This window comes from Bactrocera dorsalis, chromosome 1 (assembly GCF_023373825.1).
Source record: "Bactrocera dorsalis isolate Fly_Bdor chromosome 1, ASM2337382v1, whole genome shotgun sequence".
In the NCBI taxonomy this organism is placed as follows: Eukaryota; Metazoa; Arthropoda; class Insecta; order Diptera; family Tephritidae; genus Bactrocera; species Bactrocera dorsalis.
Genome location: NC_064303.1, coordinates 10,744,411 through 10,766,602, shown reverse-complemented (window position 1 = coordinate 10,766,602; position 22,192 = coordinate 10,744,411). Strand labels below are relative to the sequence as shown.

Sequence of the window (22,192 nt, the reverse complement as noted above, 5' to 3'; positions counted from 1 at the left end):
ATACCTTCTTTAATTATTTACTCTTGACTATTTCGTATTTGTGTATTCCTTACCATATTGATCAATTCTTAAAAGTTATAGCTATCTAAAATCTAATTACACTCACACTCTCCTTTCAGCGCGTCGGCTGTGACTTAAAAATCGGTTCGACGAAAAAGATCGACAGCTGTGGCGTCTGTGGCGGAGACAGCAGCTCCTGTTCGCAGCCACTTTACTATTGGGAGACAGCGCCAACAACACAATGTTCGGTGACATGTGGCGGAGGTAAGTGTAGGCAAACCAAAAATAAAAAAAAAACAATATCATTATTATCATAAACAGTGGCAACGCATTCATATGTAGTAGCTTGAAACAATAGACCACCTCACTCAGTCGCTCAGTGTGCCAAAAAGGCGCCGCTTACGAAAATATCGCGACAATAAAGTATTTACCTTACAGACAAACAAATTCGAATGTATCCCATTATTGGCACAACATTCGTGCGAGGTCTACAGTGGGGCATGATTTGGCAACACTCCACTGTAGAAGTTGCTAGTAACCAGAATTTGAACAAACAAACTGCGTGCAGCTAGCAGGATTTGTTCGCATATGGTGCTTCAGTTATTTTTAGCAACCTTGTAGCGTTGCTGTGAATGTCGGTGAACAACCCGGAGTTGAAGGAAACCGCCTTAAGTGATACATTACCGTACAGCGCGTTTTGACGTCTCGAATTTCAACCCAATATGACGCACTCAAATCGCTCGGTAGAAGTTGGCAGTCGTGCCAATTCAGGACTCGCGTGTCGTCGTTCAGTTTGTAATCCCCTACAGCGCCATCAGCCTCACGGCCATCCCCCAACCAACGCCCACCTGCCAAGCATCGCTGATAAAAGTTCGAATGCAAATTTCGCATGTCAAATTTATTTTGCTTTTCTTTGTTTCATACTTGTACCTTTGCGCCCGAAATCCCACTTGACATAGGTACGCACATATTTCACGTATATTTTAGCTTCCTAACTGCGTGCTCCGTGCCATTTTGACATTGTGCCGATTTGTTTTGAGTAACAAATCACTGTGACACATATTTCAAGTACGTATTCGCTTCACTTTTATTTTGTTACGAGTTTCGTATTCTTTCGTGGAGGGAGTGCGCTATATAGGCGATTCACTGAGTACTTATACGAGTAAGGCGCACAAGATTTTGGTGAGATTACCGCTCGGTGTGGAATATGGGTGAATGTACTTGTATATTCAAATATTTGAAGTTGTGACTTATCACGTAATTTTGTTTTAACTACACTCCATATCTGCGATGTAATCGAGTGAAAGTGACTCATTCTCATATGTATGTATGTTTTCAAAATGGAAAACAGAATATTTACCATAACCAAATACGTAAATAAGTTTCAAGAATTTAGGTTACGACATTAAGGATTATTATAAATTATGTCAGAGGCAATTAAATGTAAACATAGAAGAAAGAATTATTCCAAGACGCACAAGTTATTTAGAGACCTAATAATATTTCAGAAAAAGAGGATGCTCTTCAGAATCTTCGATCTAGTTGATGGTCTAAATTTGTATGCGTAGACGTATCTTTTCACATGCTTTTCAAAATTAAATCAGTATAAAACAAAGATTTAAAGGGGAGTACCTCACATTTTGAACTAGCTCAATTCACTAAAATTATTCTTCTTCTATTCGTGTTTTCTCGATCACCACCAGACCCATTTGCTTGCTGCCTTATTCATTCTGGAGGAAAACTAATGGCGCGGTTTTTGAGGCCAAAAATATCAATATCATTGGCGTACGTCAGCAGTTGTACATTCTTATAAAAGATTGTACCTTCTCTATTTACCTAAATATCTGCCTGAAACCTCGCTTGGCATAGAACGGATCAGAGAGATCCTTCCGGATTGCAATGAATTTGTGAATTGAACAAAGCACACTTAGGTTCCAAACGTCGGGCATGCTTTCATCCGGCCATATCTAATGCATGCACCTTGTCAGTCATTTGAATAGCGCGTACGATAATCCATCGGCCTCTGCCGCTTTGTTGTTCTTTAGGTGGATAATTGATATTCGAACCTCATAATCGGGCAATAGAACATCTATTCCATCATCATCGATGGGGGAATCGGGTGGGCGCAAATCAGCGATGTGTTGAAGAACTTCGATTTGATGCAGATTGTGGTTAAACGTTCATTGACCGCGATGAATGACAGTCCGCGGTGACGGAGTCTCTCACCCACCACGAATCCCATACCGAATTTACGCTTCTTTATATGGTCACTGTAGTAAATGTCATAAGGACCTACTCATTTCCGTTCTTGTCCCGTAAATCGCATTACTCGGATGGCGGTTAGGGCAGCCTTTACTTTTACGATGACATAAACACACTGAGAATGGGCACCTTCCTAATTTAGGGTCGGACATTCCAAGTTCATTCCATTAAAGCATAGTCCCTATTACGTTTTCTGTAATCGTCATCCATGGCTCGCAGCCGCACTTTGGGAGCAATTAGAATTCAACGATCTCTTAAACCGCATACCGCGGAATTGATTATAGTCTTACTATTACTATTCACTAAAATTACAGGTGAAATAAAATAAATTAAAACAAGCCGTATTTCATTTTGGTTTCAGACACAATTTTTTTATTTGGCGAAAGCATGTTCCAAGATAGACGACAGATACAGGCTCTAAAATCATCCAGGTGTTAGAATTTTTGAACAGGGACAAATATTACTAAGTCCTCAAAAACAATGTGCATAGTGGCAGCTAGATAGTCAGGTCAATACCGCACCAAATATTCAAAAGTAGTAGCCGTTTCATCAGCTTAATCATGGTCCTACGCGGCCAACTCAAAGAGTATAATAGACCCATATATTGGTATAGTTCGTTGATCTCCATAACCGATAGTCTCCAGAAAATAATGGTTTCACGACACGGTATGATTAATTCAGGTAGCAGAAAGTCCCGAATCGTATGTTTCCAGAGCTCATTATTGACGGCGAAGCTGACCACACCTTAACAAAAAATTCCAATTAACACCCATCATAACCTTAAGTTCCAATTAATAATGCCCTCGACATAAAAACTATAAGAGAAAGTAATATTTTCCTCTTAGAAATGTATCTGGAGTGTGAGGATTACATGATAGTCTACTATACAAAATGATAACTTTAGACCTCAAACATAATTTATTCACTTAAAGACGTCCCCTCATATACTATCTAGATAATTTTGGTACTTACAAATTAAATATGACTAATAGCAATCACATTCATACAGACCAAAAAAAATGCTTCTAAATAATTCAAATATAATAAATGGAGTCTTCAAGTTGTTTGGACAACTTTTGCTTAACAATCAAAGTATTAGTGAATAATAAAAAATAATTACCATCTATGTGATAGAGGTCCTTCGATAGACAAATATAATTGCAGACGATTAGCGCATAAGTTCAGACAGCCCTTAATTGCCATGTACACATACATCTATAACTATATAAATGCATATGTACGTAAGCAAATATTATAAACGAAAGCTATTAAATAAAAATACCGACAACTTGTCGTAAACATTAATGAAACTTCATCATTTATTCATTTATTATTTTCAACTGTAATTGTAACAAAAACTCTTAATCGATTGTAAGTCGTCTGTAATTGATTTCGGCATAAAGCAAATCAATCATTTCTTCTGCCGTACATATTGTGTACACGTATAAGCCACGTGTGCCTGGACACAAGTACCCACAATGGTCAAATAAATTTCTCCAGAAGGGGCTTAAAGGGACTTACGCACGAATATTAAATGTTTCCAAGAATACAAAGTTAATTGGTGGTGATTAAAGGAAGAAAGACAGGGTGCTAAAGAGCTATTAAGCGGCACGCAATAAGCGCAGGAATCTGAAGGACAGAAATACTTGTACACAAACACTTAACTGAAGGTTGAAGTAGTTGAAGGAATGTAGTAAAAGTTAATGAATGTTTGTATATAAGTACATTGAATTTGTGCATTGAATATTTCAAAGCGCTTGCCATATTTCTTGTCTACTCGTTTAGCTACATTGCTTATGTGGCACGACTTTTTGAACTGTATGAAATTTGCGTGATGAGGCTTTACACATATAAAGGGTGATTTTTTAAGAGCTTGATAACTTTTTTTAAAAAAAAAAACGCATAAAATTTGCAAAATCTCATCGGTTCTTTATTTGAAACGTTAGATTGGTTCATGACATTTACTTTTTGAAGATAATTTCATTTAAATGTTGACCGCGGCTGCGTCTTAGGTGGTCCATTCGGAAAGTCCAATTTTGGGCAACTTTTTCGAGCATTTCGGCCGGAATAGCCCGAATTTCTTCGGAAATGTTGTCTTCCAAAGCTGGAATAGTTGCTGGCTTATTTCTGTAGACTTTAGACTTGACGTAGCCCCACAAAAAATAGTCTAAAGGCGTTAAATCGCATGATCTTGGTGGCCAACTTACGGGTCCATTTCTTGAGATGAATTGTTGTCCGAAGTTTTCCCTCAAAATGGCCATAGAATCGCGAGCTGTGTGGCATGTAGCGCCATCTTGTTGAAACCACATGTCAACCAAGTTCAGTTCTTCCATTTTTGGCAACAAAAAGTTTGTTAGCATCGAACGATAGCGATCGCCATTCACCGTAACGTTGCGTCCAACAGCATCTTTGAAAAAATACGGTCCAATGATTCCACCAGCGTACAAACCACACCAAACAGTGCATTTTTCGGGATGCATGGGCAGTTCTTGAACGGCTTCTGGTTGCTCTTCACCCCAAATGCGGCAATTTTGCTTATTTACGTAGCCATTCAACCAGAAATGAGCCTCATCGCTGAACAAAATTTGTCGAACACATTTCACATTTGACACATTTCGAACCGAACACTGATTTTGGTAATAAAATTCAATGATTTGCAAGCGTTGCTCGTTAGTAAGTCTATTCATGATGAAATGTCAAAGCATACTGAGCATCTTTCTCTTTGACACCATGTCTGAAATCCCACGTGATCTGTCAAATACTAATGCATGAAAATCCTAACCTCAAAAAAATCACCCGTTACATAAGTGCATACATATAAAAGATTTTCTTTTAGCGGTCCTCACGGTATATTTATAAAAGTACAACATATGACATATTTTTATAAGTATGTGTTTTTATATAAAGTATGTTCAGAAGAACCTCCTATCACTTCCCACCAACCCCACATTTCGAGAAATATGTTGGCCGCGGCTACGTCTCTGATGATCTACCCGTTGAGTCCAACTATCAATGACTCGTTGGGGGATTTGGACTGGTAACTGGTGAATGGCAAGCTCCAAGGCCTGAATCCAAACATGATTGTCCGCATAGACCTTAAACTTTACATATCCCCAGAGGAAAAGGTCTAACGGCGATTTTGGTGGACAATAGTCCGGCTCAAAACGTGAAATTATCTGCTCATCGAAGTGTTCTCTCAATAAATTTATTGACTAATGAGATATTTAGGAAGTGACGTCGTCTTATTGAAACCAAATGTCGCCGAGACCACGAGATCAATTTTAGGCATCAAATAGTCGGTTAGCATGGCGTGATTACGGTCGCCATTGACGGTTACTTTCTCACCATCATCATTTTGAAGAAATATGGACCGATGATTCCACCGGCCCAAAAAGCACACCAAACCGTTGTTTTTTCTGGATGAAATGGCAGCTCTTGAATCTCTTCAGGTTGCTCTTCGTCTCAAAAGCGGCAATTTTGCATGTTTTCATATCCATTGAGCTAGAAATGGGCCTCATCGCTGAACAAAATTGTCTTTGGAACTTCTTCTTGGAACTTTTCAAGAGTCCACAAAGCAAATCGATGTCGCTTGGGAAGGTCGAGCCGCTTCAGTTCTTGCACAAGCTTCACTGAGTGCTGAACGTGGTCTGTTCGGCCGAATATTACTCAATAATGAATGCTGGGTCTCAATAATAGTGATGGTGTTGCGAATAGTACGCTCAGTACCCCGTTTATGTTGACCATAAGTTGAGCGAAGCGCCCCAAACACTTTCTTTACAGAAAGTGAATTTTTGTAACAAAGATGAACGATTTATAAACGTTGTTCAGGCGGAAGACTTTCCATGATGAACTGTCAAACAATACTGTTGACTCAAGTGTAATCTGTTAAAAAAAAGCCAATTGAAAAAAACGCTCTACTTGGATTACCCGTTATATATGGTATGTTCAGAAGTACTTCCTATCATTTCTCACTATTTTTCAATATGCCCACATAAATATATATAACATATCCTTACAACTACTTGGCAAGCTACATCAATCGATTTGTCGTTTGCCCACCTACTTTTTTATATAAATATGTATATACCTTTCCTTCTAATCTTTACGCAAATTGTCAATTCCCTTTAGGCTTGCTCAATTTCCCTAGATGCCATCAATAACAATTCCACCTTTTTGCCTGTCGCAAGCCAATAATGATAGCGCTGAAATCACGCTAATAAGATAGGAAATTTATTTGTTTCCCTCGAGACTGTCAACCGCATTCCTCTCTTTTCTGCATGCTATAAGCTATTTGGCTTTAAGCTCTTTTATGTCTCTGTTTTGGCTTTTACAAGCTCTAACTAATTCCTTGGATATACCATTGAAGCATAAAATGCCAGTGAGAGTCTGATTTGGTGATTATTGCCTGCGGCCAGTTGAAAATGCGTATTTTGGTTTTTGTTGTTGTAATTTGTGTTTATTTAAGTTAAGTTAAGTATACTGATACGTGGGCTGCTATATATATATTTCTGGCCTAATAATTAAAATAGTAATATTTATCAACGAAAATGGTTTTTTTTTTCGTTGGATTTGGCTCGTCTTGGAAGACCCACACGGTCGATTGCTGTTTTGTTTCGGGCTCATACGCATAGATCCATGATTCGTCACCTGTGACGATCTTATAAACGTCTTTTGAAGCACCGCGATCGTATTTTTTCAGCATTTCTTTACACCAATCCACACGAGCCTTTTTTTGAGCGATTGTCAAATTGTGCGGGATCCAACGAGAACAAACCTTTTTTACGGCCAGGTGTTCATGCAATATCGAATGTATGCTGATGGGAGAAATGCATAGGCATGCCTCTATCTGAAGGTATGTTACATGACGGTCTTGCATTATCAGTTCACGTACGGCATCGATGTTTTCTGGCACAACGGCTGTTTTTGGACGACCTTCACGGAATTCGTCTTTGACCGAGCGTCGGCCACGATTGAATTCGTTGTACCAGTTTTTCACAGTGCTATAGGATGGTGCTTCATAGCCATACAAAGATTTTATTTCATCGATGCACTCTTGTCGTGATAATCCACGTCGAAAGTTGTGAAAAATGATCGCACGAAAATGTTCACGAGTTAATTCCATTTTTGGGCCGAGATGAATTTTTTAATTCCGATTAAATGACAAAACGTTCTGAGTGATGTTATGCCAAAAAATGTCAAACTTTCCAACGGAAATATCAGACTGCACCTGGCAACACTTAGTGTTGCCTAGTCCAGAAATATATATAGCAGACTATGTAAATGGCGTTGGACTTTGTATTCGATTTTTCGGCTTGAAGCTTCGTAATGTTCATTAAGATGTTTCAAGGTCAATTAAGCTGGATTAAATTTTAGGAAGTAAATATCAATAATGTTTTGGATTTATTTGTACTTGATGTATATTGGCACTGGTCAGACGACCTTTACATACATACATAAGTGCATGAGTTGCACCACTCAATGTAAAATCTACTGAACTTGGAGAATTTTGAACTTGAACATAAATAGTAATATAAGACGAACACGACAATAAACTTTCGAGAAGCCTTTATCGATTTCAATAAACCTTTCATTACTTTTGTTTTTCAATCTTCTCTTAAGCCTTTCGAAGTATAGGTATCTAAAAAATTGCTCTGTTTTTCACACTACGTATGCTTAAATGAACTTATTTGCATTGAAAATATTTCAATCCGCTTATTGATTGCAATTTGAATCATATAATTGTCTATCAATATTTAAATGCGGGAAAATCTGAAATCGATTTCCAATTCAACTATATTGTGTGCGGTGGTACCCAATATTTCAATAGTGATGGTGACAGACACTTGTAGTTCTGCTAATGACACACAGTCTACTTGCAGCGTGCACTTGATAAGTCTGGAGCACTCACGTACATATGTACCTACATAGCATATACAATATGTAAATACAATGCAACCATCATCACATAGCAGCACTTTCTCAATGTTCACAATGAGATTCAACTCTGAGAGCACCTCTTTTTTTTACGATAAAAGTTCGTCAGCGTCAAAGTTGGATAACACTGACGTGCCCGTTTTCATTTCACTCTTCTCCGACACGGCGCCGCTGCCACGCAGCCACTTAAACTCTGCGATAACTTTACATCCTTCGGTGTCGCCTGTGGGTGGCACTCTCCGTGCTGGGGTTTTTCAGTCTACTGGTTAGGATTATTATCATCTACGCACACCGTTACGCCCTCCTTCAACTCATTTTCAACAGCGTCACTTTCACTTAGTCTGTCGTTTAGCTGTGTTTTTGTAACCTTTATCGATTTTATACTTTCAATGATAGAAATGAATACAGTTGATCTTATCTTACCACCCATTATATATACATTATGTTTCCTTCTTATTTTCTTTGTATTTCATTCACTTTCTATCTCTCTTACCCGTTTCGCCCGCAGGCTATAAGATGTCTCAACCGCTTTGTCGAAATCGTGTCACTGGCGTAGAAGTCGAGGACTCCATGTGCGGTCCCCAACGGCCGGAACCGTCGGTGCTGCTCTGCAACACGCACACCTGCCCACCAAGGTAAGTTTGTGGCGTTCAGCTGACATTAGTTAAATTAGATTTTATCTTCCACTTCTGTTGGTCCGTTCATCCTTCCGCTTGTTTGTTAAACTTCTTTGTCTTATCTTGTGTCTGCTATCTTTACAAACTTAACTGTTTGCTATTCTTTAAAAAAACCGGGTTTAAGAGGTCATTCGAAGAAATTTACAGTGCCTGAAAAAAAAAATGCTTTAATATTGAAAATTATAGCATCTGAAACAAACCAACAAATTGATTGTTGATGTTTCTGTCGCGTTGTCGTGATGAAGAGTAATCCGTTTTTTGCGTAATTGACGTGCTTCATACACGAAAAACCTTTGTTGAATTCGGCTCATCTTGAAACACCTATTCAGCCGACTCATCTTTACTTTCAGGCGCATACTTTCAGACGATCTGTCACGATTTCATAGACGCGTTTAAAAGAAATTTTTTTAACACTTCTCTCCACTTATCGACATGAGCCTTTTTTGTATGATTCACACAGTCAAATGTCCATTAGGGTGACAAACAAAAAATCCTCCTTCAAACCAGGCGCTGTAGCTTAACTCTAAGGGGTCTCTTTTTTTAGGTCCCCATACATTCTACATAGGAATTTTCGTTTTTTCATTCAAACTAAAATTTTACCAACTAATTTTCGTTTATCAAAAGTAAACATCACATATTCAGAAAGTTCACTTTTCAAACTTTAAAAGGCGACTGCCTATAGCAATCTCTCTCAAGATTGATCACATGACGGCAATATTACTTTGCGCACAGCATCTATAGAGTCCGGAACAATAACTGATTTTGGACGACCTTCACAAAATCCATCTTGCAGTGATCTACAATCTCGATTCAAGCCCACACACCATCGATAAACACCGGTCGTTGATGGATCCTCATGGTCCAAAATTTAATGATATTCATCGATGCACTTTTGATGAATAAAACCTTGTCGAAAGTTGTATAAAAAAATCGAGCGAAAATATTCGCATTATAATCCAATTTTTTGGTCGAGAAGAATATTTTAAGTTACTGTAAATAACATAAACAGCGCTCGTAGGTCTAAATGTTCTAAGTATGCATACCTTCGAAAATGACAAAATTTACGATAAAATTGTCAGTAGCCACATTGCTTCACTGGCATTGCCACATCACGAAATATAAAAGTCAACCTACATAACATGCACGAGCCGAGTGTTTTGAGTGATTTATAGATTTTATTATAATATTATATAACTACTTTTGTAGTATCTAGATTGTTTTGGAACTACTTGGTACCCACGAGAAATTAATTTTATGTTCGGCCTTATTTTAAATTTAATTCCCATAAAGCTCAGTTAGAGCTTTACAATTTAATACAAATTGTTAGCCCGTCAATCTAGGTCACTACTAATTTCTCAAAACAAAAACGTTGCATGCTATATAAAATCTGCCGTCCAACAGCGTTAGCTCAAAATATTTACATTTTTAGTGCTGGACATTCCTTCCGACTTTCTGTCATTCTTTCCGTTCCAGTTTTTATGGTATTTTTTCGACATCTTAATACTTCACATTCATTATGTCCTTGGCCACATTGTGGCGATGCTGTAAAAGGATTTTTGTATGTTCACTTAATTTACTGTTAACGCGTCACCACCAACAGCCCTTGAAACTGCTGACGCCTTCAACCCGCACACTCACCAACAACAACATCACTTCTACTTTCGCTAAAGTTTTATGAGCTAACTTGTTTTTCTTTGCAATTTCGTGGCTCGTTTGCATACAAACTGCATAAAAGAAATTGTTTTGGTGAGCGCAAAAAGCAACATCAGAACAACTCGAATTAATAACCGACTTAAAGATAGATATCGCTCCAAAATAATATACTTTATAAAGCTAAAAAACAAATTTTCAACACATTCACATTTTATTAAATATTCGAAATATAAAATGGCTATAACATCTTGTTAGAATATCCATACTAAACCAGGCATGTAGATTTTTGTCTGCGGGAGAACATTTTCTCCGTGTCGTTAGGATCCTGTACCGAAAATATGGAAACTCCAGCCCCTAATTTGAGCTTAGATGGTTAAACGCCCAGAAAGGCGTTGTTGATTAAAATCTGAGTTTAGATATTTTTTAAATGGTCCTAATAACAAATTGAGCTTGTACTTTAACGTTATGTTTACCTTCTACCTACCAACCTACCTACCATAGGGGGTACCTTTTATAAAAAGTAATAAACTATTTGCTTTAATTTCGTTTTCATTTCGCTTCAGGTGGATTACTGATGACTGGAGTCCATGCAGTCGCCTCTGCGGACCTGGCTACCGTGAGCGCATGGTGGTGTGTGCGGAGGAGAATAATGGCATCAAGACAACGGTAAGCGCAAATTGAGTCATAAAATAGCAACAGAAGAAAGCGACTAAACGAACAAAAAAATTACGAAGGGAAAGCAAAAACGTGAAACAAGAAAGTCTTAATATTATTCATACCCAGCTTCGCGCTTTTCTTCATTCATTCAACTCACTTTTTTGTTTTGGAACTTTCCATTTCGGTCGCTTTGAAGCCCATCAAAAAGCGCTTCCAGCTCTCTTGTGTGCGCAGGTGGAAGCGTGTCAAGCAGCACGTCCACCATTGTATTAATAATTGCTACTAAACGTTTATCCCTCTCATCCCCTTTCTTTTTTGGCGTGGGTTGGTATTTTGCTTTTGTTGTACTGCGGTAACTTGGCTAATTTCGTGAAGCGTTCATCCACCATTGGCGGTTTTCTTTTATAATTTACACTTTCACTTCTTTGTTCTTTGTTTTTGCATTATTCTTTCATCGTTTCCATCATTACAGGTACTGGATGTGACGTGTCGAGCGCCAAAGCCAGCCACACAGGAACCCTGCATGATAGAGAAGTGCCCAACGTGGGAGGTGGAAGAATGGACTGGAGTGAGTATGCTCAGTATTATAAAATGTAGCGTGTGCACGCTTTCAAGGTAGAGTTGAAAGCATTAAAGCTTGTGTTGCTAACACTTTTTGCTTCTTCAGTTTTTTTTGTTTTTTTGTTTATTGAAGTTTGCCAGTTTTCACATTTTTAAGTAAACAACATTTCCTTTATGTTATGAAATTTTTATTTGTGACTCTTTGCCCTTTAATAAGTGTGAACATTTCATTTGCACGTGATTCCCTTTGTGTTGTTATTCTGTGTAAAATTATTTAGCGGACTCTCACGGTTGTAATTTTTGGTTAATGCAGAAAAGCTAAACTTTATATATTTTTTAATATATTTTTTTTTTTTCGGAAGGTAACACTTTATTATTTATGGTATTGAGAGGATAAAGCGGGTGGGCCATCTAACGTTTTAAATTTGAATTATCTATATTTCGACATTGGAAACGTCAAATACCATTCGGAAAGTGACAGATATTCAAAAAAAAGTCCAAAATTTACGAAATGGGTCGCTATTCACTATTCTACAGTTCGCAGATTGGGCAGAAGATCGTTTGACCGAGGATGGTCAATTTCACCGAAAAATGATCTTTTCGGACGAGGCTCATTTCCACCTCGATGGTTACATTAACAAGCCGAATTGTCGCATTTGGGCCACAGAAAACCCGTACGTAATCGTCGAGAAGCCAATGCACCCAGCACGAATCACTGTATGGTGCGGATTTTGGTCTGGTAGAATCATCGGCCCATTTTTCTTCGAAAATGAAGAAGAAACCGTAACCATCAATAATGAGCGATGTCGCGCAATTTGAAGAGGAAGACTTGGACAACATTTGGTTCCATCTGGACGGTGCTACGTGCCATACAGCAAACGCTACACTCAATCTTTTTCGCCCTATCTTCGAAATTTAAAATTTTATATAGCCCACCCTATAGTATACTACGTTAACATGAATCGTAAAGATTTATCTAAATTATGGGGATTAAGTAGACTAAGAGTTGATCAGAAGGCGTCATATGAAAATTTTAATCAGTTTTACCAAAATATTTAAGTCCGAAATTTCTATGAAGTCATATATGGTCATGATAGAAAAACGCCTAGCAGATTGTTTTCAATAGCTTCGTCGCAATTCACGCCCAATTAGCATTATCTAACTTAACTAGACTTTCGGAGCAGTTCACATACGTACTAAACCTGCTGCTTTAACTTATATATGGGCCTGCGGAACTGCCGTTAGGACCAAGCTGTGCAAGAACACCACTTCACAAACTCCCTGCGGGATTATTTTGCTGGTTTTAAGCTTCTTCGCTTCCATTATCTGAGTTCTTGTTTAGATATCTATTCATCTTTAAATTTTCTAAGAGGCTATACTTAGTTCTGAGGCCATTAAATCCGATGGCATAAGACCAGATATGATACAGGTCGCGTCGCTTCATGGGAGATTATTCTAAGAGCACAGGCGACTCTAATGACGTATGCCTGGACACTGCCATTTCTTTATTGTCATTTTTTTTTTTGGCACAGTGTTTTTGGCGCAGTGCTTTCCCCATTTAGGAACCGCGTACATCAGTGTTGACTGACTTTAGCATAGAGTGGACCCAATACGGAGCATTGCGGCATCGTACAGTAGCAGTCTGATAGACAAATTGATACTAATTATCATTAGGATACAGAATTAAAAGCATTTTTCATCTCAAGTGTGACAACTGCGCAATACTTTTTATCACCATGCATCCATCTGATTCCCTCTATGGCCTTGGCCGCAATGTCCGTCAATTTTCCGACTGCGTCTATGATGAATCGATGTCTCCTAATAACAAATTAGTTTTCATACAAGCGATGAGATCCATTTCTGACTTAATGCGTATCTAAACAAGCAAAATTTCTGCATTTGGGACGAAGACGAACCTGATGAGATTCAAGAGCTGTCATTTTATCCAGAAATGAAAACGGTTTTGAGTGGTTTGAAGGCCGGTGGAATCATCGGTTCATACTTTTTGAAAATATTATACTGAATGAGTTCAAATAAGTAATTTATGCAATGAAATTCATAAAGGTTAAATATAAAGTCCTGGCAAGCTTCAATTATAAGATCTCAAAGTTAAATTTACTTTTTATACTCCCGTATTTCAATTACAGCAAAATATGTTAGGTGCACATGCTGCCAACTGCAGTGCAGAAAACGCAATATTTTGTATGAAAATATTGTAAGACTGTTGTCTAACCACCCAGTACACTCTGAAAGAACTCACCCACCATTACGCCTCCTTCACAAAGTTCACTTGCACTCGGCAAACAGCCAACACATCTCATTCGACAGGTATCCTGAGGGCAGGCTGAAAGTGTTTATGTTCAATATTTGCCAGTATCTTATATCCTAATTGCACTCGAGCTGAAATGCAACTGAAAAGTCACGAAAAGCAACAACAACATCGACATCATTTAACTACAGCTTGATGAAGATGACTCACTGACTGATTCTGACGAGCTTCTAAAAAGCAGCCTTACGCTGTCTGCCTACGCTAACCTACCAGTCTACAGAACGCACTTGTTGAAACGCAACGAATTGCTGCCTCGTCTCATATTATCTTAATCCACCTTCGTATATACATATACACATATTCTAAGTAGTTCCAACCCACTCCAACAATTTCACTAAGCCTTTCTATTTTATTACACTTTTGCGTCTACGTTTAAGTAGTGCACATTTGTTGAGATGAACTAAAGTTAATTGCTTGAAGGGGTTATTGCGCATAAAACTCCTGGGTTGACGCACGCGAACGCATAATCAACTTCATTGAAAGCTTCTAAATCTGGCATGAGCACACGCTTATGACTCGTTGTGCTTCAAAATATTTTTATCAACATAAGCACATACTTGTGTAATAGCATAAGCCACTAGATGAGTACATAAGTCCAGGCGGTTCATTTTCTGTGGCATATACATGTACGTATCCGCAACCGGCAAATTGTCATATGTCTCTACGTGGGTTGCCTTTCATATATCGAGATTAGAGAACAAAACAAAATTTTAATCATCAAAAATCGTTTTATTGTTTTTACAAAATATTCTCCATTAAGATCTATACGCTGTTTCATGCGTTTGAACCAATTTTTTAAGAATTTTCTATCAACCGTCTCAGGTGTAGAAAAGAGTTTGGACCAACTAGTTTATCTTTTCCGTATGAAAATCAAAAAAAAGTCATGCGGTCCCAAGAATATACGGTGGATGACCTATCAAATTGAAAGTTTGAGTGCTGAAAAATACAGCTGTTCCAGTAGTATGGTATATGCGACATGTCCAGTTTTTCCAAACCGGCAACTATTTGCTGGGAAGTACTTCCTGCGCGTTAATTTTTGTTGGACATACATCACACATTCACATACAGTTGACTGATGATGTGTTCCGAAGCACAGTTGTCGGTTTTTTAACATTTTTCCTGACACGAGCTTATTTTTGGGCGATGGACAAGATCTCTGAGGTCCGTGAAAAATATTCCTGCAATATTGAATTTATGCTAATCATACTAATGCCTATAGTTGCCTCTATCGCACAAAAGGTCACATGACCATCCGGCAATATTTAGTTTCCGAAATCCATCTTGGAGTTATCTATGACCACCATTGAATTCACCATACCATCGATAAACACTGGCCTTTGATGTAGCTTCATCGCCAAAAACTAAATTAAACTTATCGATACACTGTCGTTGAGATACGTGGAAAGTTGTGAAAAATAATCTCTGAAAAATGTTCACGTTTGGCCGAGATGCATATTTGAAGTTACTGTAAGTAACACAAATAGCGGTCGTATGTCAAAAAAGTCTGAATACGTATAACATCAAAAATGTCAAACTCTACGATAAAGTTGTGAGCTGCCAAATCCTGAAATATAAAAGACAACCTACGTAATGGCACATCATTTTTGACATCCTCATTGCTGGATCACCTATTTGTAGACACAGCTGTAAAAACCTAAATATTTGCATACATAACAAGGTTTAGCTTATGAATATAATATAACTATTTTACGTGCGGTGGAGAAGGCTTTAGGATTGCTGCTGCAAAGGGTTGCCATCAGTTATGGATTTGAAACTTAATTCAAAATAATTGTCCAGCAAAAAGTTTACATCATATTTTGCCAGATGTTTGGTTAGACTCGCACCGATATGGTGTGGTTTTTCCCTAAAATGTGCTACGAGTATCATTGTCTCTGAAATTGTATGTATATATAGTACATAGGAGAAAATGTTCTACATGAGTTTCAAATACATTATTGCCATGAGTCGCGATTGCTAAATGGAAATTTAATGGGTCGCTATATGAGAATTTATCTTAATGAAAGGTTTCCAACACACTTGTAAAATACTATCGGTTGCATTGTGACTTAGATTAGGTACTAATATTGGCTTTCCAAAAGAACTTTCCTTGCAAGCTTACATCAAAGTACCCAAACTTTTTCGAAACCCTATTGTCTTTCTCGAATAACTAATCATTGAACAGCTCAGAAATTACTTAATTAACCGCTGTGCGAACTGGTGAACTTGGAGGTCTCTAAACTAAATGGCTATAGCTCTAGAGGAAGACACATTAATAGGTAATCCGTTCATTTAAATTATGCTTAGGCAAAATGATATGAAATTGGATTGTAAGACAAGCTACATTAAAACATCCAGAAACTGAAGGCATATAAACGTCCAATCCTCCCGAATATCTAGAGATTTATTTTGGGGAGTATATTATTTCTAAATTGTGTGTTAAAACATCGCGAAATGTATTTTATGTTATCTAAAAAATCATTCCACGTATTTGAATATATGTAAATATTTTAAAACTATTTTCTCAGCATCATGGCAACCCTCAGTGTTTGTTTGATTTTTTATACAAATGGGACTGCGGTTACAAACAAGTTTCTTCAGAGTTTGTGATTATGAAGGTTCCGAGCGTCGCATATGTTTAAGCAGCATTACTGAACATTTGTGTACATATGTATATGTGTTAATATCATATGTATTAAATGTATAAGATCCTTAATCTTAATAACACACAAAAATATGAGCATCTTCTTTATATGCCTTTTTAGCATTTATGTTGGTGCTCACCGCACCCACTTTATTTACATAAGTGGCATATGTATGTAAATAGTTTAAAATAAGCCAGTAAGGCCCTTATGGTTACGAGGGAGGTTCAATAAGTACCCAGTCCAACCACCTGATGGCGGCACTATAACCAGAGACGAGTTCTATGCTGTTCCATCCGTCGGAAGGGGGATGGTTATTTACAGTGCAATTATAATTATAATATAATTATGGGTAAAGCGATCTAATGTAAGTACGCCGCAATTTGTGGCTACTTGAATGCCGAATTATAGAAGAGAATGGTCTCAACTTCCGAAAAAAGTACTATTCTGCCATGAGAATGGATCGGATTACACTCCGTCGTCGCCATGGCCACGTTGGTCGAATAAGGCTATGAACTGCTGCTATCCAAAGTTGACCAGGCATAACTTCTTTTTGTATCTGAACGTAACTAGCCAAGCAAGTCGAACGAGGATGCCTACTTTAACGACCTCCAAAAATCATAATCAGGTTGAACAGGTTAAAGAAGTTGAAGCATTAATAGGATGAAAAGTTCGAAAGAAGAGTATGGGATTAAAACGCCGATTTTTCAAAAAGTTTTGCTGTTCTGTTGTAGCCTACGTATGTACATATCGTTCCCCCTCTTAGAAACCTTCAGTTTACCATCCTACGCACAAAATCGTTACCCACATTTACTAGCTGGCTATCCTTGTGCACTTTTTTCTGTTTTTACTGTCATCTTCATTTTTATTGTTCTTTTTTCGAATTTGCATATAACTTAGACTTTTTCATTTTTCCAGCCGTAATTATATACACACTGCACCAATTATATTTTTTTATGCAAATTCTAATTCCAAACACGTTTAAATAATTCATAATTCCTTATCTTTTTTTGTCATTTTCTTTTATCTCACTTGGGATGGTCCAACCAAAAAACAACAACTCCTCCCCGTATGGTTTACAAATATGCTTCAACCATGCCACTTCACAACTCAACTACTCGGAAATGCCCTGCGGCTGACATACCCATAAATGTATGTGTGTGTTTGTCTTTGATCCCACACATAGTGCTCGGTAACTTGTGGGCAGGGCTTGCAAATGCGTGGAGTTGAATGCAAATCGGCCGATGGCAGACACAGCGCCAAATGCGACCCACTTACGAAGCCCGCATCGGTGCAGCAATGCTCAACAGGGATCTCATGTGACAACGGCGGCGGTACGATTATACTCGGCAGCAGCGGACCTCTCGCATCGGTGAGTAGTCAACATATTATAAAATTAAATAAAACATCAGGAAATGCACCGAGCATTAAGTAATTAAAAACGGAAATAAGCATTTAAATAGGGAACAAGATATATGTATGTACGCAGTATAAAACACTCCAGCAAACAGGCACTTTTTCTATAAAAAAATAATCAACTTTCTTTTTCCAGTCGGATGATGCGGATGTCGATGAGGACGATGAAGAGGATGACGACGACTCGGCGGATGTAGATGATGTTGAGGAGGGCGCTGATGATCCCAGTGATGTTCGCAATGGCGATGCCGGCTTGGTGACATATCATGATGAGTCTGCACCACAGTACGCACATCGCTCGGTCAGTCATCTGCATCATGAAGAACCCCAGCAGCCACGTGCCGAACGGCTTACTGGCGGCGGTGGTGGTTATGATTATCGTGGTAATTCGGATACAGAGTCAGAGGTGCCTGCTGGTGATCCAAGGTGAGTGAAAATATCTCTTAAATGGGTCAAAAAGCTTATCTGCTTTCAGATACTATATACTCGTAATGACTTCAGAAAGACATGTCACAGTTCATACTGAGGTGGTGATAACATCTCGAAGGCCTTCTACTATTATCTTTAAATGTTATTTGTTATCGGTATAGATTATTCTCATGGTCCTGGTCTTGGTCTTGATCTTTGTCTTGGTCTTGGTCTTGGTCTTGGTCTTGGTCTTGGTCTTGGTCTTGGTCTTGGTCTTGGTCTTGGTCTTGGTCTTGGTTTTGGTCTTGGTTTTGGTCTTGGTCTTGGTCTTGGTCTTGGTCATAAAACTTGGCCTTGGCTCTCAGTTTGGAAGAAGCATGTTTAAAGATACCACTCTCTAGATAACTTTCATTCGTCCTTTTCCCATTCAAGTGCCAAACTAGAGTTTGTTTGGTCTGTAACTAGCTTATATTCCACCTTACTTCAATATTCGCTTAAAAAATGGCTGCAATAACGCTCCTTAAGTCCCCTTATCTTTCCAAATCCTTTAACTAAACTAATAAAAAATGTTAAGTTCTTCTTCCAACTCCAAATTCTGACACGTGTGCTGCCGACAGTAACAACAATTCACTGCAATCTAAGCTCTTTGTTACTGCAAATTAGACGACTTCGTCTGCTTCATTATAAACATATACATACTCGTATATATGCATTACCCGAAAGTTGACGTACTTATACTGGATTACATAGTTGTCAGCTGGGAATTTCTTTTTGCTAATCATCTTCTAGCATTTTCTCCACCCCCAATGTCTGCTTCGTCTGTCTCCACTGTCTGCTGACAAGATTTTGTTGTTTACAAAACGTTCGTAGGTAAAACGCATACTTAGCTTCGTTCAATGCATTCCCCACCCTCCCGTTGTAATCTAGCTTTACTCTGTTACATAATCGGTATTAGAGTCTACTTGTCTCACCAGAAGTGGCCGTGTTACGCATGCATAGACTTCTCTACGGTCTTCTACTTCCACTTCATTTCATCGCCACAGACGCGCAGACATTTAATCGTTTAATCACTTGTGCGTTAGTTGACATTCTTCAGTTTTCTCCTCTATAGAAATAAATTCTATGAAGTAGACAGTAGAAGCAGGTAAGAAGAATTCTATATATGTGTGTTTGAGTATGTTAAATACACTTATTTATATGCGTGAGGTTATTTCTTTTACTTACTTTAACAGAAAATTAACTTTCTTCCGTATACTTGGATATTTATTTAGATTCATGCGTAAGTATATTTAATGCGTGTATGTGTATACATACATCTATCTAATTTCTTTGCTATATATCTTAGACAATATATCACCCATATTATTGTGCTTCTTTTTATTGCTTTTCTAACCGAAGTCCTCATCGCAATGGAGGTATTTTTGCCATCCGCAAACTTTAAGAAGCCTGCTAGCGCCTTAATGATTTATATCAGTCTCATTTTTATACATATAAGTAACTCCCTCAAAGGTATGATATTTGCTGCGGAGGAGTAGTTAAGAATTTTTCTTTGGTCTAGATTAAGTCACGCGTGGGCTCGTACTTAGAGCTTTCGCATAGCGCAGCCATCGCTTGCTTCCTGGTATCATGAGATTGTTTTTGCTAGCAGTGAGTGGCGAAAATTGAGTAAACGTCGAATTTTGAGATTAGAAAAACTTAATTACACATATCAACTATTCGAATGGTTTTACCTATGTATAGGTTCGGTTAGGTTAGTCTGGTAAAACAGTTTTGGTGCTTTGCAATACCAGGTGGAGTTCTGTTACTTAGCCCATGAAGAGTAATCATCCTTTATGATGCCTGTCCTTAACGTAAATTTCCACAGACTCTGTGGCCTCATATCCATACCTTTTCCAGTGCATCATTTCGTGGAGACCCCAGATGTTTTTGCTTATAGCTTATAGATAACTAAAGATTTCAATTATAAATCAGTCGAATTCTATCAACTTTTAAAGACAAACTTTATTTCAACACATTGAGTAATAAGATACTTTAGAACTAACCGCACTTTTTATAAGGAATATTTGTACAGCAAGAGCATTAGATAAAATATTCATTAAATTGATAATTCAATAATTACAATAGAAGTTTCGAACATTAGCACTCATTGTAAACTAAGGTTATTAATTGTAAAACTTTCGCCGTCCTCGAAAATCTTGTTTTGAAATTCTTCATGAAGGTGAATGCTTTAGGACCCTAACTTTTCTTAAGTTTCTCAAGTTTTCTGAAAATATCGGAAAGAAAAACTTTTACTTTCAATACTGGCTTCAGTTCGAACTAGGATTAGCTGAATCAGAATCGAACCTTGAATAACGAATAACTAAATCGATCTTGGCCCAAAAGCTAGAAAGAAAAAGCGGAAGATTTTTCAAAGAAACTAACTAAAACATTTAGTCATTTTGTGTTCCATGATGCTTTTATTTGGAAGCATCGCATTATGTAGGTGAAATCCAGCCAACAGCAAATAAAGAAGTGCAAAATATCAGCAAAACTAGATTTAAACCAAAAAAGGTGCCCGGCTTCGACTTGACGACTGCTGATGTACGAAAAAATCTTACGCGAAAATCATTAGCTTACATCGATAATAAACGCTTGTTAAGCCTCAGACATGTCCCAAGGACATGCATCATAATGATTTATGCCTTGCAAAAGTGCAAAGCCTCGTCATACCGTTCAATCACACTGTTGCCTATTTTGTCCAAGATACTTGAAGCTGTAATTATAAGAAGAATTCAGAACACAATTGAAGAAAAGGGCCTTATGCCAATTCATTAGTTTGGATTTAGATCCCAACATTTCACAATCGATCATGTTCATTCATCAAACAAACATAAAGGAATATGGCATGCGGCGTTCGATAAATTATGCCGCCATGAACTTCACATTAAAATTGTTCAGGAAGTCATTCGCAAAACGGCACAAAAACATGGCACAAGATTACAAAATCATGTAAACGCTGAAGGCAGACAACTAAGTGAGACTAGAAATAACAGAATAAAAGAACAACGTTTAATTAACAAAAATATTGCTTATTAATTTACATTTGCCACCAGTTCTAATTTGAATCAAATACAAAACCATAAATTTACAAAGTGCTTTCCAAAATAAACAGGACTTTTTGAATCTAGCGCTCCCTGGTGGCGACATCTATATGACGACTAGTGCGTTAGAATCTGCTATCTTTATCGGATTTGGACCGTGCAAAAAGCTCTATTAAAGCAGAAGGAGACTATTTTGAATAAAATAAATTGATTTAGCCGAAAAGATCATTTGTTCTGTTGTTTTTTTAAGTCCTGTTTACTTTGGAAAGCTCATTGTATAACATTTTATTTAAAAAAATTTGTAATGAAACCCTGAAGATTTGTCTATGATAACATCTGAATACAAATGTAATAAAGGAACCACGCCAAAGATATATTGAAATAACCGACATCTATATGACATAACTATTTTACGGCACTCAACTCTACCGACTATAAAACGAATAGTTTTTTCTTTTACAATATTTCTCAACTACTAAACAGTTTTAAGTTTTTCACTTAGTCCACTTTTCAGTTCCACAACAATTTTATTTCTCTTTGTTTTTACGACTGTCACAGAATTTCGTGCCTCCCACT

At 37.7% G+C, this 22,192-nt stretch overlaps 1 protein-coding gene across 7 annotated transcripts in view; it reads left to right on the top strand.

The window, feature by feature from the left end:
• The window catches only part of LOC105222168 (protein madd-4), a 315,454-nt gene that overhangs the window by 253,073 nt on the left and 40,189 nt on the right, over positions 1-22,192 (top strand). For all 7 annotated transcript variants that reach the window (XM_049456508.1, XM_049456511.1, XM_049456499.1 and 4 more), the window contains 6 exons: positions 120-264; positions 8,705-8,831; positions 11,090-11,192; positions 11,656-11,751; positions 17,899-18,084; positions 18,265-18,554. In XM_049456508.1, the coding sequence (XP_049312465.1) occupies positions 120-264; positions 8,705-8,831; positions 11,090-11,192; positions 11,656-11,751; positions 17,899-18,084; positions 18,265-18,554 (947 nt within the window). The remainder of the gene's footprint in view (positions 1-119; positions 265-8,704; positions 8,832-11,089; positions 11,193-11,655; positions 11,752-17,898; positions 18,085-18,264; positions 18,555-22,192) is intronic.